Below are 18,672 nucleotides of genomic sequence, written 5' to 3'. Positions count from 1 at the left end.
ACACTTAGCCAGGAGGACCTGTCTACAGTTTAGCTAGAGGAAGCACGACAGAGCACCCGGACAGCAGCAACTGGACTGCATGCTCCCAGCTACTCCCTACGAAGAAATAGCCGCGGAATTTTCGAACTATGAGATACTGCTCCACATCGGCCCCGGGAGACAGCGAGCAAGGTACTGTCATTCGCGAATTACTGCGGCATTTGTTATTCAGAGTATAACCTCCGAGTTCGGAAGTGGTATGGGTTGGACAATGTGTCCGCGTCAAGTATTGTGCCCCACTGGTAACACAGTGGGGGGGAAGAAGTCCACGACTCCAGAGAACACCGACAACGGCGTCCTGACTGGGATCAGCCATACGTCAGTGTCGCGCCAGCGCATACTCCGGCGTCCGCGCTAATGGCTGGGGGCCCAAGGGGGGGGGGGCCAAGTACGTCAACAAACCCCCGAGCCGACAGTGAGCCAGGGGAGACTCTCGCAGTTGCCCCTCCTTGGTTTTCAAGGCTGTGCAGAGGAATGAAAAGCTGAAGGAGCAGAAGCGCTCTTACCGTGAACCTGAGCTGTGAGAGAAGACAGTTAACTAGATGCACCTCCGTACGAAACCCCAGCGCGAGCCAAGCCGGGTTCGCGCATCTCCCTGGCATAGGAGGCTTCTTAGCAGTTCTTTTAGCGGACATCGGGGCCCGTGTTTCTTTACTAAAGTCTGTATGGACAACCAAAAAACAAATTCCTTGGGACAGCGACAGAGGCACTAATTAGAAGTGCCAGCGCGGCGGTTACAAGGCGTGTACAGGGATGAATACATGTACTGAAAACACTTATCCGGGCAGCGGCCCGGAAAAAAAAGTAACTCGCCGCACAGGCAGTACTTCCGGTTGAGCCCACCGTTTCAGAGTACCAGTGTAACAGATTATGAACTTGTGCCGTCCTGAGAAAAAGAAGCCCCGAGCCCCCGGGTGCCTGCTGACAGCGGCCCCTGAACAAAAACCTCATGAAGATTCAACAGCATACGGGCTGCGGCACAGAAAAAATTCCTTCGCTCGCTGGCCACCAACATGGTTCCCTGTCACGTGGTAGGGTGGGCTGACCTGGCATCTGTTTCTCTTCAGCAGTTGCCCCCCCCTATTCTAAGTGAACTCCCGTCTCCGGCATGCGGTGACGTATCTGCTTCTTCTTGAAATTCTGACACCCCACCTCCCTGCTCACAGCCTTTCTGCCCTTACCTTCCCACACTTCCTCGTCTCGGCCTCTTTACCAAGACTCAGGAAAGACACCCACGCTTAGATTTCCACCGCACAGTGAACGACTTCCTAGGTATGCACAAAGGGGACCAGCGGCGATCCTCACCTTTCCATGTACATAGGAGAATGCGTACAGCCGAGACGCAACAGAGAAGCGGCACTCCCTCGGGAGCTGGCGGAAGCCTTCACTTGGCATGACTTCCTATGTGAAAAGCAATGGAAATCACATGTAACTGCCCTCGCAGGCTAACTATAGTGGTGGGTGTTTACACATGTGCAGTGGAGTACTTTTCCGCACTTAGGGGATAGGCTCTGCTGGTGCTTTTACAGGGGCCACTCCCCTCCAGGGAGCCTGACGACTGTGTACGTATAGAGCTCGAGAGCGGGCATTCACAGAGCCGAGACAAGCACTTTCCTAGGCACCTCTGCAGGGATACCGCGCCTCCAGTCAGCGCAGAGTCCGCTTTCCACCTGGAAAATTGCTTGTCTGGAACACTTAGTGGGTCCGTCTCCCGTTCACTGATCGCTTCTCTCAGTTTCGCCTATTCAGAATAATAAGGGCGAGCAGGCCCAACAGGCGATAGCTGCACAGAAAACATCCAGCACATGTAGGTACTCATATACACTGGGCTAAGGCTAAGAAGATTCACTTCGTAAACTACTGGAAGCAGTTATTCCGAGCTGCTCCACGCCTTCCGCTTGCCAACTTTCAGCACAACAGGAAGTGCGCTACTTGACAAAAACGAGTCACAGGGTGGGCATGCACACAGACACGCGTAGAAATCTGCTTCCCGGCCAGCAAGCACGTCGTGTGCACAGATGACCACAAAAAAAACCGGGTCTTTCAGGAACTGTGTAGGCAAACGCGGGGACGCCTTAGGGCGGCAATAGGCGAACAGCAGTGTAGATAGCCACTGTCAAACGTGGCCGCAGGGTCACGAGCTCGGCGGCTGCAACAGTCCTGTCCAACGGTACGTACTTTCGTAACTATGTGTTGTACGCTCACAAAGACGTAAGAAGCTTCTGAGGTCTATTGAAGGGGTGGAGTACCAGCAATCATCCGCGGTCGCGTACGTAGTTACTTCAACAAATTCGAAGCCACCACATACACAGCTCTGTTTCTAGCACACTCAGCCTGTACTTGCATGAAGGGAAAGACCCGAGACTCTAGAGTATGTGTCTTCAACACCTCGCTTCACAACTTTCCCCCCCAGCGGACACCAGCTCTCACTCGAAACTGCCGTTCTGAGTAGTTGGATACTTCTAAGGAACCCACTCATTTTTGCTACATCGAGCCATCAAGATCGATGGTCACAGGCGCGTCACCTTGTTGAAAGCTCATCGACGAGTAGAGTTCTTTTTTTCATAAATAGCTGTAGTGTCATAGGGAGTCCTTCCACGACAGGAGAACATGCACTCCGACCTTCACCCGGATTGCGGGTGCACCGCCGGCCGGCGAGTCTTACCCAACTACATGTATGATAAGATAGATCGCATTCAGCCACATCTTATCGCCGTCGATACAGTAGTATTTCAAGACCTGCAGAACGAAAACAGATGGTGGTGGCCCAAAGAAGTCGAGAGTGCTTGGACGCTGTCTTTCCCTTCATCATTCGCTCCCCTCACGACACAGATGCACAGATACGGGAAGAGCGTTTCTCTCAAAAGGGAAACGCCGCTATTCCGGGTGACAGTATGATGCTCTCAAAATACAACACATCACCGCACCCGCACCCGGCTATACTCAACCGCTCTGCATCACAGTGCTAAGCCGTAACAGAGTCTCCCTTTTTCTTTTTCGCTTATATCCCATCCCCGCTTCCAGGCGGGAAACCTCGCCACTATAACGAAAGCTGGGATTACGCTGCATGCCTTTGTCGTTGTGCCGTCTCAACCAATCTATCCATAACTGTTAGCAGCGTGTCGCTCGACCCCGCATTCCACCCAAAGCTACGACCTCCTTGCGTGGAGCGGCCTTCGAGTATCGGGACCACCACATTTCGATGGACTCTCTGGCCTACTACGGTGTCCTAGCCTGCAGAAACTTCCCTTACCTCCTCTGCCCTTCTCTCTGTGGGTACACAGCCCCCCTGTCACTCCTTCGTGACCTCTAGACGACAAAAACTGATACACTTTTCGACGCGGGCTATCTCTAGAACAACACGGCCATGCGCGCTCGAACGATGGCTCTCCGGATGACACTTTATACAGCTCTAGCGTCCTGACGCATGCTTTCAAACTGAATGACAGAAAAAGCTTGGACACATGTGATGTCTTTCTATCAGTTCTCCAGGAAGCGCTACTCGAACCTTCAACTGTGATACCAGTACAATCTCTTCGGGGGACCTTGCTAAGAATGTGCCCGGAACACTGCAGATCAAGCATATACGCTTGGGTTACTTTGCTGACAACGAATGAAAAAGTCTATGACCCAGGCCATACCTGATCCTCACACCACACAGCTGAACCGTGACGTTCTCGATTTGCTGTGATTCGTTTCACTTACTTCATTTCCCGAGTTGTAGCATGCCGGGGGTCTCAGGTCAGCGGGACAAGGATCTAGCTGCACGTCCTCTTCACAGGTAACAGGGAAGCAGGTGGCATAACAGGCGAAACGATCCACGCGCAAGAACTCTCAGGAGACGCTACCCTCGTGACTGAAGGCACGGTCTCGGAGCAGATGTACGGAAACAGTGTGGCGTCACCTTGATGGGCTAACCGAGGCAACATCTCGGTTGTCTAGCTCCTTCAGTCGCCTACTACTACTAGTCGTGTGGGAAGTTCAAACCTTCAGGCTGTACGTGGTCACACGTGTGAGCCAAGTAGGTGCTTGTCAAGTACCCATATGAACGACAGTAAAGGGTGAGCTTAAGCAACGGAGTACCAGATGCAAGACTGCCCGGGTCTCCTCCGCTGTGCATCCCGATAGTGCAGTGATTAAAGCGAGGCGTCTGCGGAAGTCAAGCGACCCACTCCAGATCGGTTGAACTCCTCGAGAGTAACAGCTAAACCACTTCGGCTACCCGCTAGTAGTAAAGCCAACCGCAATATCTTAAACTTATTTGAAGCCGTGGTAAAAAGGTTACGGCCGCCCCCCTAGTGACACGTTCTCACGGATCGCCGTCATGTTTCTCGGTATCCCGTGAGCTTAGAACAACCGACGAAGAGTCGGGGCTACCGCAGGCGGGCTACAGCCGCTTGTTATGTGTACACTTCACATACCAAGTGGGGGCAGTCGCGCGCCGCACGACAAGTACATGATCAGCAGTGAGCAACACACTCTTGTTCGCATCCCTTGACTCCAGAAGGCTTACCCCAGATTGCATGCATGATGCCGGACCAAGCCCATCGGAAGGGAGACAAATACTGCGTACAGGACAGGCATGAAGTCAGAGAAGTATCAGCGCAACTGAAACGCCTCTCACTTCTCTATACATGCCGGGATAGCGTAGTGGGCACCTCTCCTCCGATGTTTCTCCTGTTCCCCTACTTACATATTCATGAAAAACCCACCGTGCCCACAATTGAAGATCCTACTATCACAACCAGTTCCTGTCGCAAGGGTGCAGGTAAACGGGAGATGTTGTTGTTCCTTAAGGAAATAACAGGTGAAAGATCAAGTATTAAAAAAAGTCAGTGAACTTGGCCAATTCTTTCTTTGATGGAACTGTCTCTGTCCCTTGCTTCTCATCTTTGTGCGTTGCACGTGGACTTACCGGGAGCCAGATCCAAAAGCGAGGCAAGGAGTCTAGAATAATCATGAAACCAGATACTAGGACTAGCGGCATCGTGACAAGCGGCATGCAAGCGAGAGCTACTTCCATCTGAGAAACACACACACAGTCGCCGTTCTGGGGCCCGTACGGATAGGTATCTGCTCGTCCGTGAAAGCCGTGACGCACCATCGCTTGGCGGCCTCGCCATCGACAATCAAAGTTGCGGGCTGGGTCATCAATCCTCATACAAAGAGTAGCTTCTGCGCATTAGTGTATCACGGCGTCCTTATTCAGACATCTTCTTGAAGTATCGAAGACGGCTCTCCACCACGGCAAACGCCCGTACAGTGAGAAAAAAAACTGCATCTCAGTGAAGTTTGTCTTTCGCTGGCTTCAGTACGTAATAGGCCCCCACGGATATAAACCGCTGGTACTCCGCTGACACACCACACGTTGATTCAGGACTTCAGTAGGCAGTATACTCATCACGAATACACCTAGGTTATCTACAAAGTTTGTGTGTCCCTGAACAACGGCGAATTTTGATGTCTTCAACAAAAGTTCTTCACGCTGGGTGAGCTACATTCGAGACGCCCGAGCTTACGTCAGGAGAAAGACAAGAAACAAGGTATCCAATAGAGATCGAAGCATTTGTTTGCAGAAATATAAAGGCTAGACCCCAGAGCCATCGCACCGCCGCATCGTTCAGGTTCATCATGTACCAGACCAAGCTGAATCAAAGCATATACCAGATATGTAGGAACGATAGTTCGGCGAGCCGAAGCTGCATTAGAGTGTGTTCCTGCGAATTTATATGGTATGTTATGGCGGAGATACGTAAACAATGAACTACGGGTTGACAGAGTATATACCACGACCGACTTCGTACTATTGAGCAACTCATCACATGGAGGTTAGGCGCTTTTCAAGAAACACATCAAAGACATCAGAGTAAGAAGTTCTTGAAGAGACAAAGATGGGGCTTTTTCATGCCAGAGAAGCGCGGTGCAGGGACGAGTCTTCGAGAAAGCATGCAGCAGATTCTTCGGGAAACGACGCACCCCATTAAGTCCTCACTTGGCGTCCACACACGTGAGCACTCCCCCCAGCTGACTGGCAGATCTCACGAATCCATCGTGGGAAGTTGTGTGCGTATCGGGGCGGCCCTTACGACAGGAGGATGAGTGCCCGTCAACAGAAAGCCACATACCTACCAAGCTACACTATCCCTCTCAGACGATAACCAGGAATCTTGACGGCCGAGAGAGGTATTCAACCGCGCACGGCATATGGCCGAACAGGACGTAACTGGACAGAAGGGAAATGTGGTCGCACCACACGGCTCTCAGTCTAGGAACCTGTATGTTGATCTTCTTCACCCTTCAGATCAGATGGGTTTTCTAAACAAAGGAGTCAGCGAGAGACCATACACGACTTCTCGCTTCTTTTTGTCGAGTACTCACGTGAAGAAGACAAGGGGATTGAAGATTTGAAAGCCCAGATCAGACGTAGTTTTAGCCAGGTAATAAGGCACCAGGCTATACGTCCCTGCACGATACTCGCGAACAGCCACGACCTTGTCGGAGGTGAAGGTCTGAAGGACAGCCGCAAGCCCTGTGATACCCTAGAACAAACGAAAAGAGAGAGCCAGAAATGACGGGTACAGGTAGAACTCAAACACTTTCAGAATACTACAGCATCCCCCCGGTCTTTGTGGTGCATATCTTGCAATTCTTTCTGTGGGTCGTCTTCTATCCAGAGAAGGAAGTATCAGTATACAGACGTGTATATACTGACTAATCATTGAAGCCTCGTGTTAGCCATTATAACTAACGTACTTTGTGCGGGTACTTTTACTTCACGTGAGTCAAAAATCCATCTCCCCACGCGACATCCGGCGCCGACTTGAGAGCGTCTGCTCGAGTTCTTTTCTCGGTGGGATCAGTTACAAAAGAGTTCAAGATGACGAGTCTAGCAAACAAGACGAAAAGACGCTTCAGTCCTGATAAAGGGGGCCGGGGGATCGGTTTAACAGACCCTATGAAAGCAGCTGATGTTCACATAGACTTATTTGTTTCACCTCGTCAGAACAACTCAGTCCTTTTGTCATACGGGTGTCCTGAAGTAAAGTGTAGTGCCCTTACTTGGGGACTGCGTCTATCGTCACTCTGAAGACCTTTAGAATGAAACATGGAGGAAATAGATACTGCACAAGTAAGCGCCTAAGTAGATATATATAAAGCGTTATTTGGAGTTCCGGCTAGGTAAGTAAGGGAATGCACGCGCCTCAGAAACCTCGCCACGACAGTCGCGTTACTTGCTTTGTGTGCTTACTTACCTGGTTCAGATTAATGATATTAGCAGCACCATTCTTTGATACAGCCACGTTTTTATCCAGACGAAAGAATATGAAGCCTATGAGAAGAGCGGAGACAAGTGTCTGCCCTATCCGAGCCTGTAACAATTGAGGGTTACGCTTGTTCGCAAGACCACCTCGATGAAGTAACACTCGGAATTGCGTCCACCTGCATGCATAAACACAGCATATCTTCTCTTTTCTTGCCACTGTGTATTCGAACTAAGAGTGGAAGTTATCCGCGCACGTGCCACTACTGATAGATACAAGCTACCGTATTTCCACAGGGCTGCTGTCGAGACTAGTCAGCTACGGCTCGAAGGCCTAGGATACCACCCCTCTGTCTCATGTGTGTACACACAAGCATGCATTCAGAACGGCCATCTTCACGCAGGTGTATGGATGATGTATTAATGCATGTATGTATATGCGATCATGTGCGTGTACGTCCTACAGTGTATGCGAAGTCAGCGCGTCGGGCAAGCGAACTCCTTTAAGCGACAGTGTCTCTTCCTCTTTTCCTCCGATCTACAGCACTTCCACTTGCTTGATTGACGGTGTCCCTCCAACAGACAGTCCAGACTGCCGCACGCCATTCAGGGTGACTGGTTAAGTCAGTCCAGACGCGTGCAAGGAGGCCAAAGTGCAACAGAGACCAACTCCTTCACGAACATCGAGATACGGAGACGCAGAGAAGAACAACCACATGTGACGTCTCTCTACCGTTAGCTACGCTGTCTTGTTATTCTTCCTGTCCATACAGAAGAACCGGGGAACAAGGAAAGGGAGATTCAGGCAGCTGAACCCTCCTGCTATGCGCTTGGTATCTCACCAGCTCACTCGAACCTCCGAAGCGAAGTCTTCCTTTTTCTCAAGTGCACTTTCCTTGGTCTCAACCTTGGGACTTTCAGTGGGTTCTTCTGCACGAGAGACAAGCACCCCACACAGGATACAGCATTAAACGGCTCTTGTGTCATCAGGCAGTTTTCTATCGTCGCTAGAACGAGGTCTTGAGAGTGGCGCAGTTGCTTCTTGTCGTCGTCTTTCTTTCCTTCTTGTCAGGTCAACGACACTGGCATGCAAGCACTCTTCTTCACCAAACACGGGATAGATTTGAAACCTCCCTATCAGATCACTGATGTACCTGTTATCACTCCCTGGAAGTCTGAACGGAAACAGTCAGAAGCTACCATAAGAAGTGTAGACGGGCTCACTCTAGGGGTAGAAGGGAAGATTCCAGAGACGCTTCAGAACTAAGCGCTCAGGAGGCACGTGAGTGAGTGTACATTCTTGTTGAAGCAAAGCAAATGCCGCTGTGGCCGCTGGAAGCTCGGAGACTCAAAGTATATACCTCCAACACCGCAATCTATTAAAGACACGAGAGGTCGCTCTAGGAGGGTAGATGGTGAGCTTACCGGTTTGTCGAGTTTCGACTGCATGCCTCGGGCCTTTTCTTTTCACCGATCCAAACTGAAAGAGAAGACACGTTGACAGCGCGCGCCACCTAGATGCGACACATGGACCCCACCCAGCAGCCGTCTCAGGTGTTGGTCGGGTGAATGTGAGTGAAGGTCTTCTCTTGAACTATACGTCTGTCCTTTTTCTCATCCACCCGCCTCCTAGGTACTAGCTTGACAATTCGACCGCCTGGTCCCGAAGCTACTGAGCGTTCTTCCGGACAACTCAATGCTCGTAGGGTAAGTGGCGGTAGAACTCGGGAATGAAGACGATACTACATATATAGACACCACTGTAGAGATATCCGCTTAGCGAGTCATATCTAAGTAGATCTGAAGCCTTCCTGCCCTCTTAAGCACAAGCAGTACAAAAAAGTGAAGGCTTCACGCGCCTCCATTAGATCCGCCGTCTCTCTCTTCACTTTCATACTGCTACCCCTATAGGATAGTTTCCTACAATACAACTGTAAGGGGGATATGCGACGAATGGTAACCACTAACCCGCTCCAAGATTCCTTCCGTCTTCAAGTGGTCCAGGTATTTCTCTCGTAGCCCGCTCTCCTAAAGGCAGAGCACAAAATTTTGAAACAAAAAAGACTGCCCGATGAGCGGAACGACTTATCTCTCTGCGAGTTCCTGAGGTAGAAGAGAAGCCTGATAGGCAGTAAGAAGAGCTCTCCTGGGATGTTTAGTGCAGGAGAAAAAACACCTGACGCGGTATGCTCGCCGACCGTGTGAGGCGACAAAGGGGCTGTTATAGCGGCGATGACTGTGGATACAGGTGGAGTGCATGTAGAAGGAAGATGAATACACAAGTATACGACTATCTATTACGGACAGCACGCTATAGAATTCTTTCTGCCCTAGGTGTCTACGATATCTCATTCGCCGTTTTAGTTCGAAGAACAGCAGAAGAGGAGTGAAAAAAGACTGTAATCTATCAATCTAACACGCCTTAACTCCCCCAAAGGAGAAGACCTAACACAGAAGTTTTCTGTTTCGCTGGGTGTCGCCTATCAAGATGAGTAGTCTGGAGAGACAACTAAGACCGAAGAAACACCTACTGCCCGGTACGGTGCGGCGTTGCTCCCGACTCATCTTCTTTTTAGATGCTTTTCTTTAGTAGACAGTTTGCATCGTCAGAGTCTCACCCATTCTTTCATAAAGAGAATGCCTTTCTGCTTCCATGCTTCCTCTAGCCTGTAGGCGAAACACACGACCATCGGGCAAGAGAAAACACGGAGAACTCAGTCTGCGGAACGGCTAGGACTACAACGAGATAAGTAGTAGAATAGATGCTGCATGATCTCCATCTGAAAGCGAAAGACTCGGGAGGTCTCTGTTCAAGCGAATCTAACAAGATGTGGTACATGTATGACAGGCGCAAGATTTTCTGCTCCGAGGGAGACAATATACCTATGCACAGAAAGCTTATACCGAAAAACGTGACGAGGGATACAGGGACACAGTCTCTGTTCTCTCGTGGACGAGGTACATGATACGTATATGTACATATGTGTATAACAATTGAGTACTTGGATTAGATGGTGTCAAATGATTGTGGAAGATTGGTCCTTTGCATCTGAAGAAATGTGTATGTACTTCTATTGGAGTCCGGAGAAGGTCAAGGGGCGAGTACGCACCACTTCCCAAGGGGGACTCCTGTCCTATAGGTTTACCGAGGTGTCCACGGGTGCGAGACTCAAACTCGAGGCAAAAACCACTTAGACTAGAAGGCCGAATGGATACGTCCATATTCATGCCTGCCCTTCCCTTACATGGCTAAGAACACGTACAGACGAGGCTAACAGAAACACGAAAGAACCACATAGTGCACATACACTACAACTGAGGGAGTTAGGAATCCTTACTTGATCGCCAGATCCCGCGTCGTATCTCCTTTGTCAGGTGTCGAGAGGACATCGAGAACGAAATCTGCGACGCTGGTGTATGCTGGCATAGGAGATCCCAGTAAAGCCAGGTAAGGAGGTAGTGCAAGACGATCTCCGTAGAAGACCACACGACCTTCTGCTAGCAACATAACCTTATTGAACATCTCAAATACCCGGGTGCTGGGCTGATGGATCGTGCATATGACCGTACGTCCTGAACCCGGCACAGCACGCACACAAAAGACTCTTCAGTCGTGCACTACGAGAAAACGCTGGATGGGTACAGAGCGGTCATGAGAGGGAGGGTGTAATGGATGTTTCTATGAGAAGGTGGTAGACAGTGGAGGCGTTCATTCGGACAGCTCATGAGCGGCAGGGTGACTCTGTGAGTGTTATACGTGCTATGACAACTTTTGCTGGTGTTGCGCATCATATCTTTCAAGGAATTTTTCCAAGGCCCCATGCGTCGGCCAGCTGCACATCTCCCCGCCCGGCACCTGTTGCTAAACGAGAGGCCGCTGGTGTAATCCGTGAAGACACACAAAGTTGCCCTGTCATGCCAACAAGCATGAATGACTGCCTCCGATGCTTTTTCAGAAGAAAGAGCAGCGAAAAAGAAAGGTAAGAAACGCTGTAAGGACAGGTGGCGTGTGCTGCGTCTTTCCCAGTAGTGCACCTTCCCTGCAGACGAATGCGTATGAGGGCGCTCTTACGGGTGTAGACAAAACAGAGCAACATAGCAGGGCTGAGAAGCCTACACAACTCACCACGAAGAGCGAGAGCCTCGAAAACGCTCATGATCGATTCGGCAATGAAGGAGTCAAGACCCGTGGTCGGCTCGTCAGCAAAGATAATAGACGGATTGGTGAGAATCTCCGTCGCAACAGTCAGTCGCTTTTTCTCCCCGCCGCTGATGCCTCTGTAAGATCGTTAACACCACTCTCAGGCACAATTGTATGGACAGAGAGAATTTTGTACCAAGCTGAGGACTGATCTACTTAGCACAGAAGTTCTGAGAGAGACAGACAGAAGCAGCAGGGGCCGCCTAGTCCTTCATCCGTCCAGTTCTCTTCGTTCTTTCCTGATCTGCTGCTGCTTCAAACAAGCAAAGGGCATGCAACAGGGAAGAGGCCGTCAATACAAACCAACAACTCTCACCTCGGAGTCGAGGTTGAGAAAGAAGCAATGGAAAAGGGAAGATTCAAGGCCGCTCACGACGAGGAGTCCCATGAGCTTCTCGAAGGGAGACGCAAACGACGAGATAACCAGACACCAAAAGTCACAAAAGACTAAGCAGAAAGGACAGCATTCGGGCCCTGTTCTCGACTTCCGCTTTACACGGGATGAAAGAAATCTGCACCAGACCTCCGCAACGCTTCGCATAAGAACGTAGAGTCGTTTTACATGCCATAGTGAATTGAAGGTCATTCCCTCGCACGTCTCGACAGCATTGCAGGCGCAGAGGAAGCATTCCTTTTTCACCTGGTGAACACCATTGGTCGTCAAGAATTGGAACTCCACATCAGACACGCACGCGGGTATGCGCTCGAAGACAAGAGCCTTCTCCTCTCTGGATCAGATACGAAGTGGCAGGCAACGACTGCTGATGGGCAGGCTCGAGCAGCAGAAGAAAGCGAGAGTCATTGTTACCTTTTAGCGCCCATCTGAAGATTCCCAATGCAGTTGTCCGCAGCTTTGGAGAGGCCGAATGTAACGAGGATTCTCTCTACAAGTGCTTGCCCTTCACTTGCTCCTAAATTCGTGCGTAGGCGGACCTGCAAACGGACGGAGACGACGGCCGGGATGCAGAACTTAAGAAACAGATGAGGCCACAGTATCTGATTTCATGAAAGAGAAAGTAGGAGGTGGCAACAGACCATCGAGTACCTGCCTATCTATGGGGGCCCGCCAGCCACTCCGGGTCTCGTCAGACAACATTGGGAAGTGCTGGGATGGGGGAGGCACAACTCTGCTGGTCGCATATTCCTGTGAGCGTAGGAGTTTGCAGGACGAGTCAGAAGCCTATAGGGCGGTGGATTCGCACAGAGATGATTCGGAGAGTTTGGAGTACCTTGTACATATGACTCCTCTCATGCATGCATGGCTTCGATGCGGAGGTCTCCACTCCTACCTACATAGAGTAACACTTGTCGCTTTTAGACCGTAGATATATATATCCTTGTAGAAAACTCTGGTCACAGAATTTCCACGCATCAGCGTACGAACAGCTCTCCTCATGAGTACACACACGGCTGCGGGTGTAGGTACGTGTGTTTACGTATATCAACATACATCTATGTACACACGTGTATATATGTACATGCATATGGGCACGCGATTGCATACAAATGTATGGCTTTGTCTCCATTTACAAGCTGAGACTTCCTCGCAGACCCTACCATGCATTCAAGATGCTCTCGGACAGTGATGAAGCCGTTGAAGAGATCGTCTTGTTGAATGTAGCAGGACATCTTCTTGGCTGACTTGAGGTCGACTGCGAGATCTCCGTACTTCACTGAGCCTCCGTTGTTTTGGATGCGTCTACTGAGCACTTTGTTTTTACACCAAAACACGCAAACCAGCTGACAGAGCAGCTAGCAGTCAGCTGGGGTGAAGTTGCCTCCTTAGCTTCTCGCTACTCCCCCTTAAGATGAGCACGAGTAGCGAGGACTGGAAACACGGGTGCGGGCAGTCTTTTATGTTGCAATGAAACACAGCCTTTTGCAAACCACACCGACAGGTGTGAAAAACATTGACTGGGCTTTCCCAGGCGCCTTTCCGCGCCCGGAATAAACGATTGGGTCTTTGCCTCTCGGGAGGGATACTTATCGCGATCTTGTGAAGGCACAGCAGTTCAGCTACTACACTATGCGGGTCCCCATTCAGATTTCTATTCATGAGGGAGAGTACTGGCACCGCGGAAAGAAGAATACCACCATGCACAATATTCATCGATCTCTGTCGGACAACGGCGTGAACTCTGTCATATCTCAGACACCAGCACTACCGCCGCTGTACATCTGATCAACCATCTAACTGGGACCGCATGGATTTCCTGTGTTAGCCGACGTGCTGAGGAAGGTCTGCCAGCAATAGCTTGTCTGCTTCCTCCCTTCATTACGTGTGGTAGCTCACCGTTCAGAAGGGTTGACTTGCCAGCACCGCTTGCTCCCATGAGAGCCACTGAAAGCCCACAACAAGGCAGTAAGAGGGGACCCGTCACCTTCAGGCCGGTTGGCATTTTTCTTCTCTTTATGATGGCGGCGCCTCATGTTCGCGTCCATTGAGTAGTCGCGAAGTGCGCCCTCACAGGCTAAGATCCTGTAGGTATCCTTGGCGGAAGTGCAACGTTCGCGCGCGCGCTTCCACTTGGAAAGCCATTACAAGTACACTCACTGACACCGTGACCAAGATGGCACATGGTGAGGAGATGGAGGGTGCGTCGAAGTATCTCTATTTGCACATACATGCACTTGCGAAATATGAAGAAAACATCTGAAGACGCAGGCTCGTGCAGTGGCTCGCATGTTTGCCGGCTACAGAAGAAGCGTCCTTCTGCCCTCTCTTTACGCCAGGCACAAGTCCTTCCTAAAGCTTTTTGCCAAGTAAGCAGCCGTTTCCTGGCCGATGAAGGCATTTGATCAGCGTAAGTCTGGGGGCAGACCCCGGACTCATTACAACTGTCTCAAGCTGACAAAGAGCCCGAGCAAAAGTTAAAGAACCGGGTCGCCGGGGCACTGGGAACTATCACGGCATTCCTGGATAGTCTGACACAGGGCGCGTCCCCGCAACCGACCACGGGGAACGAGTAGATCTTATCTATACCCCTCACAGGAGTCATGCACTTGTCTACATAGATATTTACCCCGAAACCGACCACGGGGAACGAGTAGTTCTTATGTATACCCCTCACAGGAGTCATGCACTTGTCTACATAGATATTTACGTACGTATATACAGGCAATGTGTGGAAGACGATACGTACGGTGCAGCCCGGACGCCCCGCACACGGGTACAGCACGCGTATACGGGGGCATGTCACTTTCGTCCGTCTAGGAAAAAGAAGGGAACTACAGTGCTTTAGCAAAGAGTATCCAGTCCATCACGGGAAAGAAGAACGTACCCATATCGCCTGGGTAGACTGCTCCGCTCACGCCTAGCAGAATTGGCTTCATTGACCCTCGTCCCGTCAACGCGTCGATTGCATTCAAGATGTCCGAGAGAGGTGGAACTCCAAATATGCTTGGTCTTGCCTTTGAGACTCGCGCCTGGACTGTAAGCACCCCGGGGACATCACTTAGAGAGCACCGGGTTTCAGAAGGAAAGACGCGGGGAGCATTTAAGGAGCACTTAAGTCTTCACCGAAGAAAGGTGACCATGCAAAAAGTTTTAGCATGTTAAAGCAGAAGAAAGACAGCAAAAGAAAGGCAAGTGTAACTGTCTCCGGAGACAGAGAAGACTACTCTTTAGGTGTAATCTGTATGCATACTGTGCAGAGCTGCCTGAAGAGAAACAAAGAAAGACGCGGCACGAGGAATCCAACATAGACAAGGAGAAGGTCCAGAGGTTCGTAACACGGCAAAGACTACAGCTGCTTTAGGCATTCTCCCATGTAAGAGAAGACCGAAGAAACACCGCTCCAGGCCCCGGCACTTCGCACTATCTCCGAAAAACGCACCGACACAAAGCGACCCGTACGGACAACAGCTCTGCAGGGAAGCAACCTGGGAAAGCTGCTAGTCAGCCGCAGGGGTGCACTGAAACCTATGACCGTCCAAGGTGACAAGTTTAGCGATTTGATTCGCAAGAAAGCTTCGGCCTCTGTGACACACTACATGTCCGAATGAAGGTTTCTTCGCTAACGCGCACGCGGTGTGTACATAGGGACGAGGAGGTGGTGATGCAGGCTCCGCGGCGTATGGTCTTGTTTACTAAAAGTGCTAAGAAACACGGCTTGGCATGCTGTATCCGGGCAGCGGCCATACATATCTGCTTTTCCAAGTGTATGATGAAAAAAATGCGTAAGGTGCGAGTCGCGGAAGGGAAGAGTGTATACTTTTGTTTCATATTATACACGTAAACACACCTACGGCCAAGCACGTGCATCCCGCTCTCGCCCCATACTCATGCGCATACGTAGAGGCGAGTGTCGATGCAGGTCAAGGCGCAGCCCACTTATCATGGAATCTCACATGTTATATCAGTCCAGACAACGGAGAGTTTTCGGCACGGCCGGATCGGGGAATCCTTCTCGGATATCTCAGCTTTGCCCCCCTGCTCTGCATCATGTGGGGACTTCCCCCTCTTGAGCTCAGAGCCGTCTTTCCGACTGCTTTGTTCCTGTCGGTCCGCCGTTTTCTCTTGTAATGTGTTTCTATCTGTCGGATCCTTGAGAACTCCTTCTGGGGGCGCAGTCGGTCGCGTGTCCCTCTGGCCGGCGACTTCGGAAGACGAAGCGCTACTCCTGTCGCCACCTGGAAGGGCGGTGTGTTGTCCAGAAGAATCCGGACTGGCTTCAGGACCAGACTGTCGAATTTTGAAGGTGTTATTTGGGAGGCGGGGTGCACGAGCGAACTGCTCTTGGGAACTAACAACAGCAGGGGTGTTGGGCGACTCCTCTTCCTCAGTTGAATTCGGGTCACCCTTGTGCGAAGATGGAAGCCCCGACGCTCCCGAGGCACAAGAGGGAAAGGCAGACGCAGGGCTGCCTTGCGCCATATCGACAGAATCACCAGAGAAAGAGAGCTGTATTGAGTACAGCGGAAAGCGAAAAGGAGAAGCTCGGACAAGGCGGGATGCCAGTTTTTGAGGCCGTCAGTGAGGAGGCATGCGAACAAGACAGGCTGGCTTACTTGCGCGAGCCCTCTGGTCGCTCAAGGCCTTTTAGAAGAATACAAGTAAAGCGGTGCACCGAAGCCCTGCAAACCTAAGGAGGTTCTCTTTGTCAGACTCATTTGGGAGAAGGTACTGGCACCGTCACTGTGTGGTCCGGCATGTGGATGAATTGGGACGTCAACTTCCCAGCCGGCACTACATACACTGGAGCGCTTGGCGGCTGTCCTTCGCTGGACCGAAGAAGACACTTGAACAAAAACACTACGCAAGGGGCTCTGGGCCGGGACAACGGGCTCCCCGCCGTCAGTTTGACACCACTTGACACAACAGCCTCTTCTCTTTTCGAACGACACGCGAGCATTCGACAGCTGGACCGGGCATTAGCGTTCCGACTCAGCAAAGTGCTGAACTGCAAAAGCCGCCCCCAAGCTTCCGACGCTGGGGAGAGGGGTACAGAAACTGCAGCTGCCAACGAGTACACGAACGCCTGTGTGCCCGGAAACTCGCCTGACGGTTTCTGATTGAAGAAGTGAAGGCTGTCAATCAAATAGGAAAGGACTGGCGAGAAGAAACGAGTACAGATGGATGGGCTCGCGCACCCTTTTCATCGGTAGCTGTCACCCATACATAAAAATGCTTCCGAGGGACGTCGCCTAGACTAGCATTCTCGGGCGCTGCCAGTCCAGTCCTACGGAAACAGAGAACCTGTCAGCGAGGATGCCGGCGGCACGTGACTCGCAGAGTAAACAGTGCGGATCGTTTGTCTGCCGACATCCAGCCCGGCGCCTTGCGATTACTGGGGCGATCATCTCTCTTGCAGCACTCCTCTTTTGAGAGCAGCGGCCCATGTGCGAGTCAGAGCAGCAAAGACTCCCCCGACAGCGGAGGAGGTGTCTAGTCGTAAAGCCAGTATTGAGCCCAACCTGCAAATTTTTAATGGCTTTTGCTAGGACTGTTTCGAGCGCACACTCGCATCACGTGGGAATGTCCCCATGCCACTCCAGTAGACCTTACCACCAAGGCACGAGCACCAGAGGGACTCCGCGGCGAGCCGGTCGCTGGGAACATTAAGCGGTGTGTCTAGATGTCGTGGTCCCCCTTTACAGGGTCCCACTTCAGAGATAACTCCCGATCACGGTGTCCCGGCAAAAGATGATTGATGTGCGCGGCGCTGCGATCCGCCTTCGACAGAAGCACAGTGGTGCCACGGGTATGCCTTCCACATCATCGGGGACGAGGCGGTTGTGTTTCAGTTAACGAATGAGCAAAGTGTGTCCGCTCGTCACGCCGCCACGGGAGGGAGACGCCGTTAGTCTCTCTTGTTTACAAATACAGTTGCCAGCCGTTTGTCGTTTGCGTTGAGCTTGCGGGTGCTTACGAACGCTAAGTCCAGGGACTCCTGCCCCCACGGCACATCCGCAGTATGATTCTCCGTCCCCCGCTTCCCCTGTCCTGGGCTCCTAGCCCGGACGAGCTTGAGTGAACGCCGCCTACGCTAGGAACGTTCAACCAACGGAGACTTCTTGACTAAAACCGCCACGCAGCCCTGAAGGTGGATGTTGCGGCTGTCAGCGCGGTGCTTTGTTGGATCGTCTGGTACCCTCCAGTGTGGGAGGTGCTATGAGATGGCTTCGAACTTGGCCTCTCTTCTCGGTCAGCTTTGTCGCGGCAGTCGGCTGAACTACCGCTAAACTTGATAGATGCCTCTGGTCTCGCCAGCTGTGCGCAAGACGCTCTCGTAACAGAGCCTCCCTTTCCCAGCAGTTTTCACTATTCAGGTCACTGCGCTACGGCCAGGCTCCTAGAGCCCTCATTCCTTCCTTGGTACCGTCGCTCCTGTCACCCTATCACTCCGAGTTTAACGAGTCCGCAGCGGCTCCCCGCGACCGCCGCTGCGTGTCCCACGGTGGACAGGTTCGCCGCGCAGAAGGAAATGCGTGTGAGTGTGGTGTGAGCGCCGATGTTGGAGCGGACGACTTCAATTCAATGAAGACATTCTGCTGCAGCCGTTGCGTTTAGCAGCACCGCATGGCTAGAAAGACAGGAAGTGAGAGTCCCCTTTGTTTCGGTGCCTGTATTGCTTTCGCCTACTGTAAGTTTCGCGATATCTCGCCAGCGGGTAGAGCTGTGCTCCGTCGAGTCCGTATCAAGCAGGCACCTCCCCCCCCCCCCCCCCCC

At 51.6% G+C, this 18,672-nt stretch overlaps 1 protein-coding gene across 1 annotated transcript; it reads right to left on the bottom strand.

The window, feature by feature from the left end:
- Window positions 1–633: 633 nt before the first annotated feature.
- Window positions 634–17,924, bottom strand: CSUI_007637 (atp-binding cassette g family transporter abcg84). The gene is made up of 19 exons (XM_068067782.1): window positions 15,852–17,924; window positions 14,783–14,932; window positions 13,795–13,842; window positions 13,059–13,210; window positions 12,310–12,434; window positions 11,427–11,578; window positions 10,639–10,873; window positions 9,919–9,967; window positions 9,269–9,328; window positions 8,726–8,780; window positions 8,143–8,230; window positions 7,293–7,479; window positions 6,418–6,578; window positions 5,559–5,685; window positions 4,955–5,062; window positions 4,553–4,604; window positions 3,745–3,812; window positions 2,705–2,778; window positions 634–1,822 (listed from the first exon to the last, which is right to left on the bottom strand). The coding sequence occupies exons 1-19, from the start codon at window positions 16,375–16,377 to the stop codon at window positions 1,771–1,773; spliced, it is 2,469 nt and encodes an 822-aa protein (XP_067920239.1). The 5' UTR covers window positions 16,378–17,924; the 3' UTR covers window positions 634–1,770.
- Between the last annotated feature and the right edge of the window lie 748 nt (window positions 17,925–18,672).

The sequence above is a fragment of the Cystoisospora suis genome, assembly GCF_002600585.1.
Source record: "Cystoisospora suis strain Wien I chromosome Unknown contig_4097, whole genome shotgun sequence".
NCBI classification, from domain to species: Eukaryota; Apicomplexa; class Conoidasida; order Eucoccidiorida; family Sarcocystidae; genus Cystoisospora; species Cystoisospora suis.
This window is presented reverse-complemented; position numbering and strand designations above follow the sequence as displayed.

What these genes read in the sequence shown, in the direction of transcription:
- CSUI_007637 (XM_068067782.1), bottom strand. Translation starts at nt 16,377, where the DNA reads ATGGCGCAAGGCAGCCCTGCGTCTGCCTTTCCCTCTTGTGCCTCGGGA. An exon ending in CAAGTCAACCCTTCTGAACG is followed by an intron (nt 13,211 to 13,794) that starts GTGAGCTACCAC and finishes GTAAAAACAAAG; the next exon opens with TGCTCAGTAGACGCATCCAA. An exon ending in AGTCGAAACTCGACAAACCG is followed by an intron (nt 8,231 to 8,725) that starts GTAAGCTCACCA and finishes TCTCTCGTGCAG; the next exon opens with AAGAACCCACTGAAAGTCCC.